Consider the following 19,608-nt stretch of genomic DNA (forward strand, 5'->3'; position numbering starts at 1 on the left):
TGTAATACAATGTGATAACTTAGTTATCTGCTTAAAAGAGAATCTCAGACTTAGTTTATGTCTAATACTTACAACACGTTTTTTAAATTGATTTAAAATAGGGCTATTTAATTCTAGTTTATACATTAAAATTCTTAACAAAGTTTGTTTTTTATATATTGCATTTACATGTACATTATATATATATATATATATATATATATATATATATATATATATAAAATAATAGTTTGAACAATTATATTAAATGTACGGCATTACAAAAACTTATTAAGGAGTGGATTTATCGGTAGTGACTTTGGTAAGTTTTACGGTAAAAATGATATTTCAAATAAGATTAATAGACATGTCATTGTCACATTTTCCCCAAGGGTTACAGATGGGTCTCAGGTCTGCTTTTGACACAATCTTTCAATAGTTCTGACGTTTAGATGTCTTTTCATGTGCTGGTGGAAGGTTCTAGCTAAATAAAACTACTATCAATTACTGAAGATTATTATTACTTATTACAAGGTATAATACGTTATTTCATTCATCTGTACGTATGCCATACCAAGTATCGGCTTTACTGATATTACATGCAAAGTTTCAAGTCTGGCTTATTGTATTCTTGCAAGCATAATGACAGACAGGCAATTATACAGTAAATAAATGGTCATATATACTTGAAGGAAACACTGGAATTGTTCTGTCTACTCTGTCTGAGCGCCTGGCTTTAATGACGCTCAGTCAAATCGTTCTTGCGGTATCTTGAGGACAGTTAAGCAACATATTAAAATGTCATATAACTCTACTCAATCTGTTATTCTACGATTTTCTCGTTGCTATCAGCCATATGAAATGGAGTACGATAAAAAGGAGACGATTTCAATAAATAACAAAGTTCTACTAGCTTCAAAATTTCTATAACCTCTTCTATTATTGTTCAATATTTTTATAATTACGGAGTCTTTAGATTAGTTCTTTATTAACTCCTTCAAAATCGATTGTTATTCAAGGTGTCAGCTTTACAGAATTTATTTACCGTTATTTATACCCCGTATATAACATTTTTTATTTCCTTAAAAATGCACTAATGGTCCAAATGCATATTATATTCTGTGGAGATAATTCCAGCCACTACTAGTTGCAGCTAATGGTATAATTTATATATCTTATATTATTAAAGCGACCATAGAAGTATCAGTTTAAAACAATCTTGTTTAAAAATTATCGGTTTTCTTCTTTGTTTCCAGACTGCTTTAAGTAATCATTATTGTATGTCGTATATAGAAAGCGTTTCCAATCAGATAGAACCTTGTATGACCTAATGTTTTTATTACAACTTTTTAGTTAATTTTGTTTTAGTAATTTGTTGGTGAAGGTTTAAATCATTTCAGTAATGGACATATTCATTCATATTTTATTTGAAAAATTCCTTCCAGCACATTTAGTGAAAGGTGGATTTTACATAAATAACGGCCGTATTGGAATAATATATAGTTATATGGAATAACTTACGTATTACATGGCAGTCATGTTTATCTGCATTGGTAATATAACTTCGTATCATTACGTATTTTTCAAAACGCTGAGCGGTCATAATCTTGAGACTTACTGTATAACAAAATACATTTTGCTATCGGATAGCTGATAAATTTAAAACAATTATCTTTGAAATATTTGAAAAATGACATAAAATAAGATTAGGATTTTTGTTGTTTAAGCTAGTTAAATGTTTTAAACCCTATCTTTTCATTGCCTAAGTACTACTGTTGTTATCTTGAAAATTTGTATTGAACGAAGCTGAGTAATCAACTGAGTAATCAACTACTTTTTGGCAAGTCCTTAGGCCAAGTACTCGTATACTATTATCATTCAAGTTTGAAGGTCGAATTCCGTATGACGGTAAGTGGTCTAATTCGCCCGAGAGAACTGCTTACAATACATCTGGATTTGCGATCTACCGTCGATAAGTTTACATCTTATAAGCAATCAGCAGATATTGTTGGCTTGTGGATTGAGAATATCTGTCTGAGCAAGCTATAAGCGTAATCAGATCTTTTAAAGGAAACAAAAATACTCTCATAAGATTAAAATTGTAATTCTGAAAGCCATGGGGATAGAGCCCTGTAGTATGTGTTTAAAATTTACAAGAGGAACACACAAAAATAAATTTAGAAACTTAAATTCGTCGAATACAAATAACGAAAACATTTTATTTGATATAAACTGTTACATTTTTAATATTTCATAATATAAAAAAGTTATTAATATCGCCTTTTGAAAACCTCAAAATTTTGTAAATAGTTATAGTGACAAAATTTGTTGTAAATTACTTAAACATTATACAACCCACCTCAATAGCTTTTAACGGATGCCTAATTGTAACGTTAGGAGATGTAGAAACATTATTTAATTTACAATTGCTTGTTGTTTAAAAGTGTCTATTTTAGGTCGTTGCGCAGTAGTGGAGGTATCTTACACACATTTAATGTGAAACGTGACTATCTTGAAATCTATCATTAAATAAGGTTTATGAGAGTATCCAAGCTACACGGGGATACTAAGAGTATTTTATTCTGAATGTTTCTGATGGTATAAATAAGTGAGAAATTAGGAAATATGTCGTGCATACAAGGCAGCGTAATGTTCTCATTGTTCACTGTGTGGGTCTGGAATGCTGGTCATGATTTATGAAGATTATGTAACAATCTTCCGGATAATCTGAGTGCGGCAGTCGTAGATTTATACTTAACTTGATTATGATTTTTACCTGTAAATGATTTATGTTCTCAACGTGGTATAATTAAAAATACAATGGCTTTATTGACTTCTTAAAAATTTTCCTTGTGTGAAAATACTTTTAATGTAAATAATTTGAGAAAAGCAAGTAGCTAGTATAAAGTGGAATGACTACCACGACTGTCTCGGTTTCGTTGTGGTCTCCCAGATTGGTTTATCCCACTCGTAATCAAGGTGAACTGTAAACCTTGTTTGCTAGACGTTGCGGTCTTTTCGGTTAGCTCGTGCAGAACGATTAACCGCTTGAATAGGGACAGCTGTTAGACCACCAGCTTTAAGCTCTTTAATTACTGTATTAGTGAAGTCTAGAATGTAATTAATACTGACATAATTTTCAGTTCCAGATGCATTGATGGTGCATTAAGAAATGGATACTGGAAGTCAGAAACGTCTGACAGTTACATGTATCGCAATACGAGTACATCTACCAAGCCATTTCATGACTCCAGTGGTCGTTATGTTCAGGAAATTCCAGGAACCTGGAGAATCCCTTCTATGCCCGAAGGATTATAGAATTTAGAGGTTCCTATAGCTGTTCAATCTTGGTAGGCCATAAGATTTGTAGAACGTGGTCATCTAGAGGTTAGCCTGGCCGAGAGATGTTATACTGCAGAGTCTAGACGTTTTTGTAAGACCACGTGGTTCACTTGACGGTCTTTTAGAGAGCATACGTTTTCACGGGACAATGTGGCTCATTGTTTGTTGGGATGCACGACACAAGGTTATTCATGTATCTAGACGTTTTGAGACTCTAGGTGCTGCAGTATCTGTTCGACATGCAGAGTCTAGACGTTTTTTCGATACCACGTGATTCACTTGACGGTTTTCTAGAAGTTAGCATGGCCAAGAAATGGTATACTAGCATATTCAGTGATAAGATGTCCCTGAAGCTATTTTGTTTAGTTTCATTTCATTTATTGGTGCAGACAACACAATGCAAGTCCTAAAAATCATCAATAACAATGCGCAATTTGGAAATAAAAAAATCTAAGAATAAATTAAAGTTAAAAATAATTAAAATATCATTTTATTTTTAATTCATAAAATGAAATCCTAAAAAATCTGAAACCTGTATATAATACATCTATGCGCGCGCAAGCACACACACACACACACACACACACACACACACACACACACACACACACACACACACACACACACACACACACACACACACACAAATGTGAATATTTCTATATATTGAATGCAACTGGCTCTGGATTAGAGCTAGGAGGCTAAGCTCTGTCCGACCGAGTACAATGGTTGGGGGGATTATAGGAACTAGGAGATCCCTGTAATCAAAGGCTTCTAGAGGCTGCTTGTAAGTACTTACAGTAGTCTTCTAGAGATTAGCCTGTCCCAGATATATTTACCGTTAACCAAAATTCGAAATGTAAGGTTCCTAATGGACTGCGATGTAAGTCTGACTTGATGTTGCGGTGGTGAGCCAACAGATCTTGTGTGAACAGTTCAGTGTGAAAACACTGTAAAGAGTTTCATATGCCTCAAATTATCTAACCTTATATTTACATTTATGCAATCTAATATTCATCAGCCTGCTTTTAACTTAATTTGACAGTCATTTGACGTAAAACCGATTTCACTTAAGCTTAAAAAATCAGCGAGCTTAAAAAATCACGTTAGATTTTTAAAGGAAATAGATAAAAAGAACTAAACGCAAAAAAAACTATTTAAGAATACTGTCATGTCGAAATTAATAAGTACCGTCAACAGAAACGAGAGACTAGATCAGACATTAAAAACAAACCGCAGTTCTCCAAGTTTCCATAGATAATAGTAACAAAAACCGATGAAGAGCACATGTTGTGTTACGTAATTATATTTCCTTCGTAAGTATAAACTCTAGTTTTATAAAAAAACAACACAGATTAAGCTGAGAGCAAGCACACATTGTTTCTATTTTAATATAGCTGAAAATATTTGGTCATTGACTAAACCTGTCTTTGTGTACTCCTTCACAATTTACACCCCAGAATCGATGAAACCTTCGTATACGCTTAAGTATTCTTCAAGCGAATATTTTTTTTAAATTTAAACTTAGAAACTTTCCAAGAATATTCCTATGTTTTGTAACGTTTTTCCGTCAGTACTATGTGAGAGATTGAAACTGTCTAGCTAGCTAGCTATGTAAGAGCATTTTCTTTGAAACCAATATGCTTAATTCCAGGTAAACCTTGACTAATCGTCCGTTCAATACAATTATTAAAAGCTGTAAAAGAAATGTGTGAAGAAAAGCTTCTATAGAAGGATCGAGACATCGACCTTCACCGTAGCCTAGGGGTAAAGCTGTGGATTTTAAAATGGGTTTGGACTATTTTCCCCACATTTAGTGAAATTGAAAGACTACTTGCGCAGAAAGATCTCCCTTCACACATAACAAGAGGAGGCATTTCCCATATCATTAGGATGGTGATTAGTCTGAAATGGCTACTGATGTTAGGATTTTTGCCATTTTCCATCGTTATATGTTACAAAATGTATAACACTTGTAAATGTAGTTTCACAAGTTGTACCATATACCGATGGCAAAGGTCTGAAATCATATTATCTTTTCAAACCAACTCTCGTCAACCACCTGGGGTGGTTGACGAGGACACTTTCAACAAACTACTTATGTTAGTGTTCTTTCAAATCTATAGTATATAATAAGATAGGACCTGGTAATAGCAATTACAACCAGGTCTGAAGCCAGATTGTTCACGAGTCATACAAGTAGGGTGGGGGGAGGGGGCATCATAAATTTAGCAGAAGCGGAACGCTACGTGCTTGCTACTAATTTTCACCGTTATCGTTTTCATTCAGTGTTGTTTCTTAAACATTTAGCTTATTTATTTACACTCACTAGTTTATGTATGTATACATTTTTTAGAGTTTTTACTTTTATTATTATTTACGATTTTGTAAATACTTTTATTTGATTTAAAAATGGAATGTCACAATTATAATATTGTTATATTTCATAGTTAGTAATTTACCTGTTGTTCACATTATTATTGTTTATATATTACTATGTTATAATATGATATAGGCCTTACTGATTGGCTGTTCAAGTATATAATGTACTGGTGACCAAATAATTTGTTATATCTTTACAAATTTAATTTTTTTTGAAAACGCTTGTAATACAAGCTCTACGTAATGATTAATGACATTCCCAGTTAACTGGTTTAAAATTTCACTATGCCAAAGTAGTCCCTTCGATTTAAACCAAGAATTAGCTGTCACTTATTTGTAGACATATTATTTTATGTTTTAATAAAAAAAAACAATTATTATTTTTTCAGTAGCAGCCCTTTATTAGTACCTGTAGCACATATTCACAATTTTAAATTTAATAGTTTTAATCGATACTTAGAAAAAATTGCACAGCTAGAATACATACTGAATGTATACAAACATACAATACATACAAAGGAACCTTTTTTTCAATTTGCTAAAACATAGCCCGAAAGTTGGAACCCTATTTTAAAATTCACTGTGAAACACAATTTTTATAAATATAAATATTAAATATTAATATTACGTCCGATTACCCTGTATAGATATTATAAATATTACTTTCTACTTTACTATAAAGCAGAGAAATGTTGAAAATATTCCAGTTTTTCTAAGTTATTAAGATTTACTGATGTATGACATGATACTCGAAAAGAACTAAATAAAAAATTCATCATCTCAGAAATATTGATAGAACTATAATGGATAAATTGTATCTCATAAATAAACAACTAAATTAATATCAAATAAAAATAAAATTAATTAAAATAACCACAGTAATATATTCTAGAAAATATTAATTTTGTTTCCCGATTGAAGTAAATGTAACTTGTCATAATCAAGGCAATGGCTAAGGCTACGTTTTTATCATGTGGCTAAAGTTAGAAAATACTCGTCTCAAATAATGATGTTTCACTATAAAATATAGATTTTAATGACCTAGTATAAATACATGTTTAAACACACATTTTAAACATTATCCGTGAATACTGATAGATATTTTATATAGTGCTTTTTAGGGAAAATTCAACACTGAATATAAATAATACGACTTTAGAACTTACGGATAGTTATCTTAATATATTTTTAGCATTGTGACACTTAAAATCTGTTTCCCATTCCAATATATTCCCATTCGTAAGGCAGTGATCAGTTACAAATGATATCTTAGATTTGAGTAGTCCACTTGCCTCTACAGCCCTTAATGTCTGGGTCGTATGTCTGAGACTCGTCTTGAAGCATCCCTCAATTGGTATAAATCACCAGAAACTGCTATATTTGAATCGCTTTCGTTGTACATTCCGAAGCCCTTACATTCCGAATCCATCCTGGGATGTAAATCTTTCTGACCTCCCACTGCCCTGTACAAGTTTTGGTAGTAACTAGATGCAGATGTGAACAGGTCAAAATTAAGTATCGTAGTGGTAAACAATCTTATTGAAAATTGTAATGACCATCCGACATTGTTTTATTGAACATCTACCTAGACCGAGGATAAGTTTATACAAGGGGAACATCAATTCTTATAGATACGAGCACAGGACATTGCTAAGAATTTGGGAATGCCTCAAGGATCTTTCTTCTAACCGGTAATATTTTTAGGGACTGGTGCAGTTGAATGTAGAGTTCCATACTTGGGTTGTTTTCTTTTTTCTTTAATATTATTATTATTTAAAACCTTTTTGATATTTTGGGATCTTATGATATTTATGTTGTGCTTTTAATGTATGTGTATTTAAAAATTGTTTTATTTTTGTAATCGATAAATATTTCCACACCGCCAACGAGCTGAAAATGTGCACCTTTCTTGGGATTTCAAAGCAATGTTACTGTTTTAGGATTATTCCGCTATATTTAATTTATTTTTATTGTTAGACAAGTATTCTCATTAACTGCGGTGGGTATTAAATGTCATACTACTGGAAGAAGCAAGAGAACAGCCTTGATCGCCTTGAGCAGGTATCGAAGGGTCACAAATATTTGTTGCTATTATCTAATACAATATTTAACCTGCTAGGATAAAGCTTACATCACTTATACAGACATCGATTGATACGTGTTTGCACAAGTCTACAACCTAAATATTATCTCTTGCACAGTTTTATATGCATTTTACGTGAAGTTTGCGTAGTGAAAGTACATCGATCTTATTACAAAGCAAGGTTTACTGCAAAAATCACAGGAGGTACGCGTAATTTTGAAAACAGCTTCAAGCACGAAAATCATGGGCGCAGAAAGCAGCAGAAGTTAGAAGAGGATGTAAAATTTCGGCGGAATTTATAATTAAGAAAATATATAAGTATTGTGTCTCTGTGATTGATAGGTGATACTGGACACATTTTATTTCTCACATTATTTTAACACGCAATCCGTCGTCGACAAAGATGATGCCAACATTGTACACGGGCAAATTATGTAGGAGAAAATGTATAACTGCGTGTTCTAATTTATAGTACAGCCTTCCTCCTAATAGACTTCTATTACACAATTTATAAGGCGCCACAAATGAGCGAAACGCAACTTCCATTACGACGCAGCGGTGAGATTGCTGCCTACATAATGGAAGGCTGCTCAGTGATCTATTCACGAATAATGAATGATTACTCCAGTTGGAAACGCAATTAAAAATCAATCACAGGAACTGAAAGTTAATTTGAAGGGAATTATTATAGATGATCTTGGCTGAGCGTCAGCGAAGCCTATAGCCCGAGACGATAGAAAAATTAATTTTATTTCTGTCTTTCTATCCATGCGGTATCTGAAGAACGAACTGACCTACAGATTTGGAATGAAACGTATTTATGTAAAGGTAACATCGAGTTCAATGATCGTGCTTGTTACTCCATGAAATTTGGCTGAGCGTTAGTCAATATGCTTACATTGGTCGTATATGTACCCATGATGGTACTAACGAGAATATTTCAGAAATTCATCTGCAACACATGTACCCAGCTCTAGACTTGTAATTTGGCATGTTGCCTAAGTGAAACCTGTTGTGTGACCTCTCCTAACGCATTGTATTTTCTCCGCCATTAATGTTGACAAAGCTTTACACAAAAATATGTTATGCTTAAAACTGAAATGGGCTTGAATATTTTATTATGATATCACCGAATCCAACTCAAATTGTGTGTTGAGAGTTTCTATTTGAAGTTAAATTTTATAATTAATTCATAATGAAGATTCTTTGGCATAAAAAAAAACAATATTATTTCAATAACATGTAAAATTTGGAGCTGGAGTTGTCATACGACCTCGTTTAAGTGTCTATTTGTCTTTAGTATTACGGATGAGTACCTGATAAAACCGATCATTTACGAGGAAACTTTTCCTTCCACCAATATTGTGCTGCTCCAGCAAATTTGATCAGCATTTCAAAGTACTTTAGGTTGTTTTAGATGTCTTAAGAGCTCCTTTAGCTGAAATCAGTCTTGAATCTACGATAAGCCTTATGCTTCACACAATTTAAACTTATTTCAGTCTTATGGGGAAACTGGCTTTCGCTTACTTTATATCATGTCATCGTGACAGGGTTCATCTTTACCTGACCCCTTGATGATATTATACCAAAGTACACTAATAAATAAATAATATCTTTCAGAGCTGATAATAATAATTTATTATAACACCCAGTTAAATACTTAAATTTTGCAAGCACACAACATCGCTGGCTGACTTGCATAGTCTTTAGATAATACAGTCCTAAAACTCCAGAACACCTAAAATTCCAAATAATTTTTCATAAAAATGTTTTTCTTTAACTTCGCTCAACTGCATGCAAGCTGGTTCCTTCGAATATTTATTACGAATATTGATCACGAATGTAGATCACGAATGTTGACCACGAGATACTACTACCGATCTGCTTGCTGAAACAACCCCGAATTAATTAGATTCAGCCAGAAGGGTTACGTCAGAAGGGTGAAGCAAGAAGTGTAACTTCGTTACTGGCTTTAGTCATAAAAAAAAAAAAAAAAAGGTTGAGAACTCAATAAATTTATAATTTACTGTATTATTACTTAATATTGAGAAGACGTTCTCGCCTTGTTAACTATTAAATAGCTAAATAACGCAAAGTTAAATCATAACAGGATTTATCTTTTAACAAGTTTGACCCGCTCTGTGGGCGATATTATACCGAAGTGTGGGTGTACGCTAATAAATACTCAGCTTGCGGGATTTTGGCAGCGTGGTTGACAGGCCAATTTATGTAACGGATACCACCTCACTTGGGCCGGAAGTGGTTTTTAACTCAGTCAGGTATAAAAAATCTGAGATTTTCAGTTCACATAGGTTTATTATAATGTACTATATCCCCGTATAAGATGACCCGCAGCTAGAAGGCCTTGTGTGAATAGCTATCGTTGTGGAACTTGATTTCGTTTAATGTATCTCATAAAATCATAACGCGATTTATTTTTAACAAGTTATTATCTGCTCTCTCAATGAGATAAATTCTGTATTACTTATTAAGCCATTTACTTCATCTGTAAACTGTCTCCGCTTTTGAGTGGGGTAAACTTCAAATTCAAATTCACACTCAGTCAAAAACACTCTTTCTCGTATTTACGAAAATGGAGATCCTAACGGAGGTTGAAGGCTGTGGTTAAAAAAATGTTAGACATCGATGTTAAATTCAAACTGTTTTGACGTGACAACGTCTTAAATTAGGTTGCGGCTCGGAGTCACTCATGAAAAAGTGTAACGCCCGGTAACGTTACGATACCCGTCCAGTGGGTCCGCCGCACGGGATCCGCACGGGATAAAGCAGATAACTGTGGGTCCGCCGCACGGGATAAAGCAGATAACTATGTTTATTCGTGAAAATGTGGAGTGCTTAGATTCGTCATTTACAACAACTACAACAATAAAGGTAAATAATTGTACACTGATATTTCATTATCGTAAACTATGATTGATTGATTAATTGTTAGATTGACACAAAAGTTGAGAAACTGAGTTTATAGGTTATGTCATACTATTGACAAATGTTGATAGTGTTAAGTAAATTATTAGTTTAAATCACTCTGCAATCAATCGTAATTCAGTCGATTGAGAAGAAACAGCGCGTATTGCTAGTCAAACATTTAAAATAACAAATTATAACCTCTAACCTGTCATAACAGTGCGACCAAACAAACGAACTAAACCGACCAATCACCACGCGCGGAGTTAGAATTTAACTGTGTTTAGCAAGAATTTCAAATTCCAATTTTAGTAAATGTTTTATTCAACTTTACCATTTACAATAACAAATTTTAATTAATTTCAAATTATGTACAATGTTTTAGTAAACAAAATATATTTCTATAGTTAAAATTTGTGCAATTCTTATTTTCATTCAATTCCTTGTTCCTATTGTGCAATTTAATAATATTCATATCAATAAATATTCTACAGAGAAAAAGACGTTGTCACGTACAATCTTCGCCCGTAAAACCGACTTTACAGGCAACCATAATTTTTTTGTTTTTGGTTAAATTTCACATAATATGTATAAATTAACATCAATATCTAAGATTTTTTAACCACAGCCTTCAACCTCCGTTATATATATTGTGTACTCTCGTTTATTCACATCTTATTTATCTGCAACTCTGTTTTACCCGAAACGGTTTTATATAGATAAGAGAACCCAAATTTGAACAAAAAAGACATTCTGTTGAATTTTCCAGTGATTTTTGTAATTCATTAAAGCATGTTCGGCGTTCAGAATAATGTGTGAAACATAATAACAAATTACCTCCGTTTTTGTAGACCACGATAGCCCAGAATTGTAATTGTGTTAGATATAACTGATCGTCTTTTCACTGACAGTAGCATCGGTGCTGTAACCTATGTAGGAGATGTGACAGCATCTTGGTTTTCAACATACAATAGTGAAAAGATTCTGATAATGATCAGCCAGAAAGGTGTCATGAGGTGTTCTGAAGTCACAGCGTAGTTAGACCGGCTGATAGTTTAATTTGATCCACAGTCCGACACTTCATCAGGGGCGGTGGTGGTCTTGAAACGGTTATGTGACCTTATATTCCGAAAGCAGTTCAATCAAGTTTATCAAGCGTTTTTTTTACAAAACCGTAAATACAGTTTCATTTTATTCGAAATTATATTCAGATCTACACAATTAATATTTGTAAATAAAATGACACTTTAACTCTCATTAAATTTTATATTGGAAGAACAAAATCTATTGTGTTCCACCGTATTCCAGGTTTATCCGGAATTTCATTTGTCCGGAATTCTGGTTGCTAAAAATCCGGATAAACGACATTGCACTGTTTTTATCGTTGATGTACCGGACGAGCTAAAACAGGAGAGTCCAAAACACCCTCACTGATTAATACGCAGGCTAGTTAATGACTCGCAAATGGTAATCCTAGGTGTACCCATCGGATGTCGCAGTGAACAGTGTTACAGAGAATTCTGTGTTAAATCATTTTCTTGGAGCAACCTCCGCCTCTGTGCCACGAAGAGTGTTGTCCCGATCACGATCGTTTGGCAAAAAAACCCTGGACAAAAATCAGAAAAGTCTCCCCAGTGTGATGACTTAACGAAGGAACTGTTATAACAATCTAATAAAATTATAATAACTATTTAACTCTGATTAAATTGTTGAATAAAATATTGTATATTATATATAGTCTTCAAAGTATGCAAAACACTGGCATTACTAACCCTGGGATTCTAACAGTGTATTATATTTTATAGATTTCATTCGTTCATTTTACATCTTACAGGCACATTCACATAAATAGTAGCTTTTGATTAAATAAACATGGAAGTTTAGGTAACAATGAAGTAAAACCAGTGAATTGTAGTGTATTAAGCAAACACATTAATGCACTTTATTAAAAGTTAAAATGCATTAATTCAAGATTGCCATTCTAACCATGTGGTTAGAAGGTACAAATGACTCAATGAAGCTTCCAAATAAATGGTTAACATAAAATTATGATCCTAAAATAAAATGAAGCATTTGTGGATTTTAATCAATGTTACATTAATAAAAACTATGATAACTGGTAAATATCTTTTTTCGGTACAGATTTTTCAATTTTTTTTTATTAATTTAAACAATTTTATACTTTATATTACATTTTTCACAACGGAGAATATCGTAAAATAAAAGAACCGATGAATATTATACAATTTCCACAAAGGTATAAAATCAGTTCTATGCAATTATTTTAAGTGAACTAAGCTGAGCTCCCAATTAATGCAGATTATAATCGTTTGGAAAACGATTATACTCTACTATGAACTGAAAAGCAGGTCGAATGCTTGCCACATGTATAATTATATTCTAAATGTAAAAGGACCTGTGCTAGCAGAGCTGGGAAGTATTATGTGTTGTGTAATACGGTAATACAGATGCTAATACTTACTGTGGTCAAACCTCCAGGAGTGGACAATGACTGCCAGAACCGCCACTACCTGTGCTAGCGGAGCTGGGAAGTATTATGTGTTGTGTAATACTGTAATACAGATGTTAATACTTACTGTGGTCAAACCTCCAGGAGTGGACAATGACTGCCAGAACCGCCACTACCTGTGCTAGCGGAGCTGGGAAGTATTATGTGTTGTGTAATACGGTAATACAGATGCTAATACTTACTGTGGTCAAACCTCCAGGAGTGGACAATGACTGCCAGAACCGCCACTACCAGTGCTAGCGGAGCTGGGAAGTATTATGTGTTGTGTAATACTGTAATACAGATGTTAATACTTACTGTGGTCAAACCTCCAGGAGTGGACAATGACTGCCAGAACCGCCACTACCAGTGTTAGCGGAGCTGGGAAGTATTATGTGTTGTGTAATACTGTAATACAGATGCTAATACTTACTGTGGTCAAACCTCCAGGAGTGGACAATGACTGCCAGAACCGCCACTACCTGTGCTAGCGGAGCTGGGAAGTATTATGTGTTGTGTAATACTGTAATACAGATGCTAATACTTACTGTGGTCAAACCTCCAGGAGTGGACAATGACTGCCAGAACCGCCACTACCAGTGCTAGCGGAGCTGGGAAGTATTATGTGTTGTGTAATACTGTAATACAGATGCTAATACTTACTGTGGTCAAACCTCCAGGAGTGGACAATGACTGCCAGAACCGCCACTACCAGTGCTAGCGGAGCTGGGAAGTATTATGTGTTGTGTAATACGGTAATACAGATGCTAATACTTACTGTGGTCAAACCTCCAGAAGTGGACAATGACTGCCAGAACCGCCACTACCAGTGCTAGCGGAGCTGGGAAGTATTATGTGTTGTGTAATACGGTAATACAGATGCTAATACTTACTGTGGTCAAACCTCCAGGAGTGGACAATGACTGCCAGAACCGCCACTACCAGTGCTAGCAGAGCTGGGAAGTATTATGTGTTGTGTAATACGGTAATACAGATGCTAATACTTACTGTGGTCAAACCTCCAGGAGTGGACAATGACTGCCAGAACCGCCACTACCAGTGCTAGCGGAGCTGGGAAGTATTATGTGTTGTGTAATACTGTAATACAGATGCTAATACTTACTGTGGTCAAACCTCCAGGAGTGGACAATGACTGCCAGAACCGCCACTACCAGTGCTAGCGGAGCTGGGAAGTATTATGTGTTGTGTAATACTGTAATACAGATGCTAATACTTACTGTGGTCAAACCTCCAGGAGTGGACGATGACTGCCAGAACCGCCACTACCAGAGCCAGACATCCCGCCAACTGCATGACAGGTTGCTGAAGACATCTGACACACCACAACAAACATATTATCTTGTTAGTTCTATCAACACGTCTGCACCAACATTATTATATCATTATTTACTGCAGACAAACTATCAAGAAATAGTGCAGACAGACAAACTCAGAAAAAGTTATTTTTGCTAACACTCAGCTCGGCTTAGTCTTGGTAGGGCTTTGGAAATTTGAGCAATAAATTGTGTTCATCATGTAACCAGTGGTGTTGCAAAATATAATAATAATGACACATATGTTTTTTAGTGAAGTAACTCCAAATGATACCGCCGCACCGCGCCACTGTACCGCTGCTGCCTTGATTACACGTCTGTTGAACGTGAGTTAGTGGCACGTGACAATATTACCGGTTCTCACACGTGTGTAAGATATGTTTTATAGGTTAAATTTTGTTGCTTATTATTGAAGATTGTATCCCATTAAACCGCTTTATTTAATATAATTTACTTGTGTTTTGCTTGATTTTAAATAATCCGAATTAACCTCTTTCGTGAGGAACATCGTTTTTTTAGGAGTATGTAAACGACATGTTTAAATGCCCAAGGACGTACTAGTAAATTAGAAAAAAATTAATCGTGTTGTAGGAGGTCTCATGCTACTTTTAGAAGTATTACCAAACTATCTTTTCCTTCTGTTACTTTTAATATTACACTTATGAGAGATCGCTGTAATTAATTATAATATTTTCTCAGTAAAAATGTTACATGGAGATAATACCATTACGTTGCAGAATACCATTTTCGCAATTATTATTTTAAATTTTATGGGTTTGAATATTTTTACAGACTACTGACAGACTGACGATCATTGCAGTGAAGGAGTTAACCCAGTAAGTTCATGCGTATTCGAAATACATTAGAGACTACTATCTTTTAAGTCGTTTATTGAACAATCTGTATATTGTCTTATTTATTCATTTACTCATTTGCTGGTAAGTTTATTATTATTGTTTACTGTTACCTTGTTGCAGATTTTTTGATAGTTCGTTTTGTCAACTAGTCGTGTTGATATAATGTTTATTTCGTAAACTGTTATTGATTTTAGCTTCGTATATTATAGAATTCTCTGTATTTATAGATATATTTATGTTTCATTGTTATTAGTGATAATTTTGTAGGTCATGTTGTATTTTTATGGCTGTATTTAATGTTTACCTTTTGTTATATACTTTAACTTTTACAATGTTCTCATAAACATGGTTAATATTTTTATATATTTTCTTAATACTTTACAATTTTCCATTTACTTTGTAAATTGTTAAATATTGGATATGCGACTGAAAATACAGAAATAAATAAATAAGACACAGGGATATTTGCATGTTATTATTATTTTATATCTGATACATTTCAAACGACTTTGAAATATTGTTAACACAATTAAAATTTAAAATTATTTCTGGTATGCTGTTTCTGTAGGAAGTATGGCTCTCTAGCTATCTTCAGTATGCAAAAGTTCAACGGAAACTCGGAGGACTAGTGATGTGTAAATACAGGTGAATGAAACTATATAGTGATTTAATGAATGAAAATTATCGACACCTTGTCAGTCTGTTATAAAGAAGGCTGATCGTTGATAAGTCAGTTTGATTAGTGATCAGATAAGCTTCAGCCAATCACGACACAGCTTAGCCCTCTTATTTGTCTGTTCCTGTACACAACTGACTGTGCCAGTTTTGGTTTAACATTTGAAAGTACATAAACACTGTGGTGAAGTGGGCCTGCAGCTGACGAGTCAGCCAGTACCTTGTCCGCAGACCGCGAGAGCCTAGGGGCCTATTCTGATAGGGCGGTGGGCAACTCCGCCGTATTAGACTTGCAGATTGGTCCAGCTTTTATCAATTACAGCTTCTGGAGCAAGAATACCGGACCTCTAGTCTGTAAACAAGGTTATAAACGACTGCTTTCAGGCATCAACGCCAAATAATACGAGACAGACTTCAGCGTCCAACAAGAGTCTTTCACTGTACAAGAGAATGTTTGAAATTTACTGCTAGTATGATAAGGAAGTGTAACTTACAAATTTATGTGCCATATTATAATTGGCTAAGCATTAGTGAAGCCTATAACTCGAGGGCTGGAAAAAATTAATTTCTGCATAAAGATTAATTTTTTTAATAAACAACACTGCCTTAGATTAGGACGCATGTCACTTCAAGAGATTTGACTGAGCGTCATTCAGGTATCTATGATTACGAGAAAATAGCAGTATAAATAAATCTGTACACTGATGCAAACATACGATATTTTGTGAATATAATATATTAACACATGTAACATTTATTTATTACAATGCACGCCAAAATATCTTAAGGTATCATCATGTGTAGGCGTTTTTTAATTTAAACACAGCTAAGAAACCCAGGCTAATGAATAAAAATGTGAATATTTCATGATATAGACATGAAACACTCTATATGAGAAGTTATCTCATCTGTAGACTAATCAACTTCATTTCTGAGTAGACAAGAACGAGTTCTATGACAATACATGCCCAAACATGCAATTTGTGGCTGATCATCATTGAAGCCTATCATTCAGCAGGTTAACGTAATTACTTTCTCTTTTGACTGCCAGAGGATGTAAAACTGTCTTTTCTATATGACTGTTAGACACACATCTGTCCGTAGCGAACGCCTTCTGGATAATGAAATGAAGTATAGAACTATTGGATATTTTGAATGAAATGTCAACGAAGATTGTTAAGCAACGCCTAGTATGTTGTGTTCCAACATAGTTGTTATAGAACTAAAATTCTACACTTTTTTTAAAGTGTATTCACAAAAATGCAGGAAACATACAATTTGAAGAACCGAAATTAAGTTTAGGTTCTTAATAGTTGTATTAAAAAGCAGAGATTTCTTAAACAGTTGACTTACATCTTTACCTTCAGTTCTTAACTAATATTGTGTATTAATATTTTTGTGTTTCTCATTTTGTATATGAAACTGTTCTATCGGAAATAATATGCACATAACAATACCAATATATAGAAGTTTAACGTTGGGTCCCAAAAGAGGTATAATGTCCATTCTGAATCGTACAATTAAGCGCTTTTGAAAAGAAAACCCACCGAGACTAGTATTATGACTTAAATGTTACTGAAGGACTCGTAGATAAAATTGTCAATTAGTTATGAGTTTTTAGCACTCTTTCTTATTTATTAATACTAGCACATCACTTGCTTACAAATCAACAAATGAACAGAGCAACATATATTTAATTCACAATTACCTCATGTGAACTAGGCCTGATTTTTTATACGTCTAATTGAAATAGAGTGGATGATACCTTAGTACACAGACACTGCAGATACAGTAGGTGTAGCACTAAGTGCCTTTAATGGATATTGTCCAATCCATCTGAATTGTGCACTGTCACGTAATTTAATCATATAACCCATATCACTTGAGTGCATGTCTGCCGAGAATTGGTGTTTTTAATATTTTTTTTAATGCGTAGGATAATACAATATTCTGCTAATTTATCACATTATAAAACACAATATGATTGTTCATATAGCTCCAAAGGTTTTGATAATTGTAAAAAACATTATTATGCTAATTTATTACATTATAAAACACAATATACTTGTTCATATAGCTGCATAGTTTTGATAATTTAAAATCTGTATTACTAAAAGAATTTTTTTACTGCAACTGCAAGTACATAAAATAATTATTTTATATTTATAGCCTGTAGCTTATTTTGATATCGATCGAAAGCCTTGGTATCTAAATGTGTTTTTTTACGGATTTGAAATGTATCCGACTATACGTAGGTCTTTGAGCCATGAATTACCAAAGTTCCAATGTTAATCTTATTAGAATATATGAAAAGTCTAGAATGGCTCCATCCTCAGCTAGATATTTATACTTAAATAGTTTGCAGATAGAGTCCATTGCATTTGTGTTACATTCATCGTAGTGAGAGAACTCAACATGACCTGATTTCATAATCATAAGATTGTATAAGTTTTTTTATGTTTTCAGTTTGTAGTACACTGGATGTAGAAAGTGAGGTGGTAACTTATCAGTAGCATTAGCAACACCAGTGATGATCAACAGTAGAAGTTAACTCTTGTACCAGTTGGCAACAGTTGATAACACGTGTTGTATTTATAGTCCGACAAGTGTATCCAAGGACATTCCCTTTATGCGACCGGAATGTTCCCAGGGTACACAAACTCTTCAGCTTCCAACGCATTGCTCGCTAATCTCGTAGTGTTGTAGCTTAGCTTAGTTCCCGACAAGTGTATCCAAGGACATTCCCTTTATGCGACCGGAATGTTCCCAGGGTACACAAAATCTTCAGCTTCCAACGCATTGCTCGCTAATCTCGTAGTGTTGTAGCTTAGCTTAGTTCCCGACAAGTGTATCCAAGGACATTCCCTTTATGCGACCGGAATGTTCCCAGGGTACACAAAACTCTTCAGCTTCCAACGCATTGCTCGCTAATCTCGTAGTGTTGTAGCTTAGCTTAGTTCCCGACAAGTGTATCCAAGGACATTCCCTTTATGCGACCGGAATGTTCCCAGGGTACACAAAATCTTCAGCTTCCAACGCATTGCTCGCTAATCTCGTAGTGTTGTAGCTTAGCTTAGTTCCCGACAAGTGTATCCAAGGACATTCCCTTTATGCGACCGGAATGTTCCCAGGGTACACAAAATCTTCAGCTTCCAACGCATTGCTCGCTAATCTCGTAGTGTTGTAGCTTAGCTTAGTTCCCGACAAGTGTATCCAAGGACATTCCCTTTATGCGACCGGAATGTTCCCAGGGTACACAAAATCTTCAGCTTCCAACGCATTGCTCGCTAATCTCGTAGTGTTGTAGCTTAGCTTAGTTCCCGACAAGTGTATCCAAGGACATTCCCTTTATGCGACCGGAATGTTCCCAGGGTACACAAAATCTTCAGCTTCCAACGCATTGCTCGCTAATCTCGTAGTGTTGTAGCTTAGCTTAGTTCCCGACAAGTGTATCCAAGGACATTCCCTTTATGCGACCGGAATGTTCCCAGGGTACACAAAATCTTCAGCTTCCAACGCATT

The 19,608-nt window shown here is 34.4% G+C and overlaps 1 protein-coding gene across 1 annotated transcript in view; it reads right to left on the bottom strand.

The window, feature by feature from the left end:
* LOC124370890 (cysteine-rich secretory protein 2-like) overlaps positions 1-19,608 on the bottom strand; it is a 40,875-nt gene that overhangs the window by 13,090 nt on the left and 8,177 nt on the right. Inside the window, exon 2 of the mRNA XM_046829195.1 lies at positions 14,459-14,553. Coding sequence (XP_046685151.1) covers positions 14,459-14,534 — 76 coding nt within the window. The 5' untranslated portion in view covers positions 14,535-14,553. The remainder of the gene's footprint in view (positions 1-14,458; positions 14,554-19,608) is intronic.

This window comes from Homalodisca vitripennis, unplaced genomic scaffold (genome assembly GCF_021130785.1).
Source record: "Homalodisca vitripennis isolate AUS2020 unplaced genomic scaffold, UT_GWSS_2.1 ScUCBcl_634;HRSCAF=3072, whole genome shotgun sequence".
NCBI lineage: Eukaryota > Metazoa > Arthropoda > Insecta > Hemiptera > Cicadellidae > Homalodisca > Homalodisca vitripennis.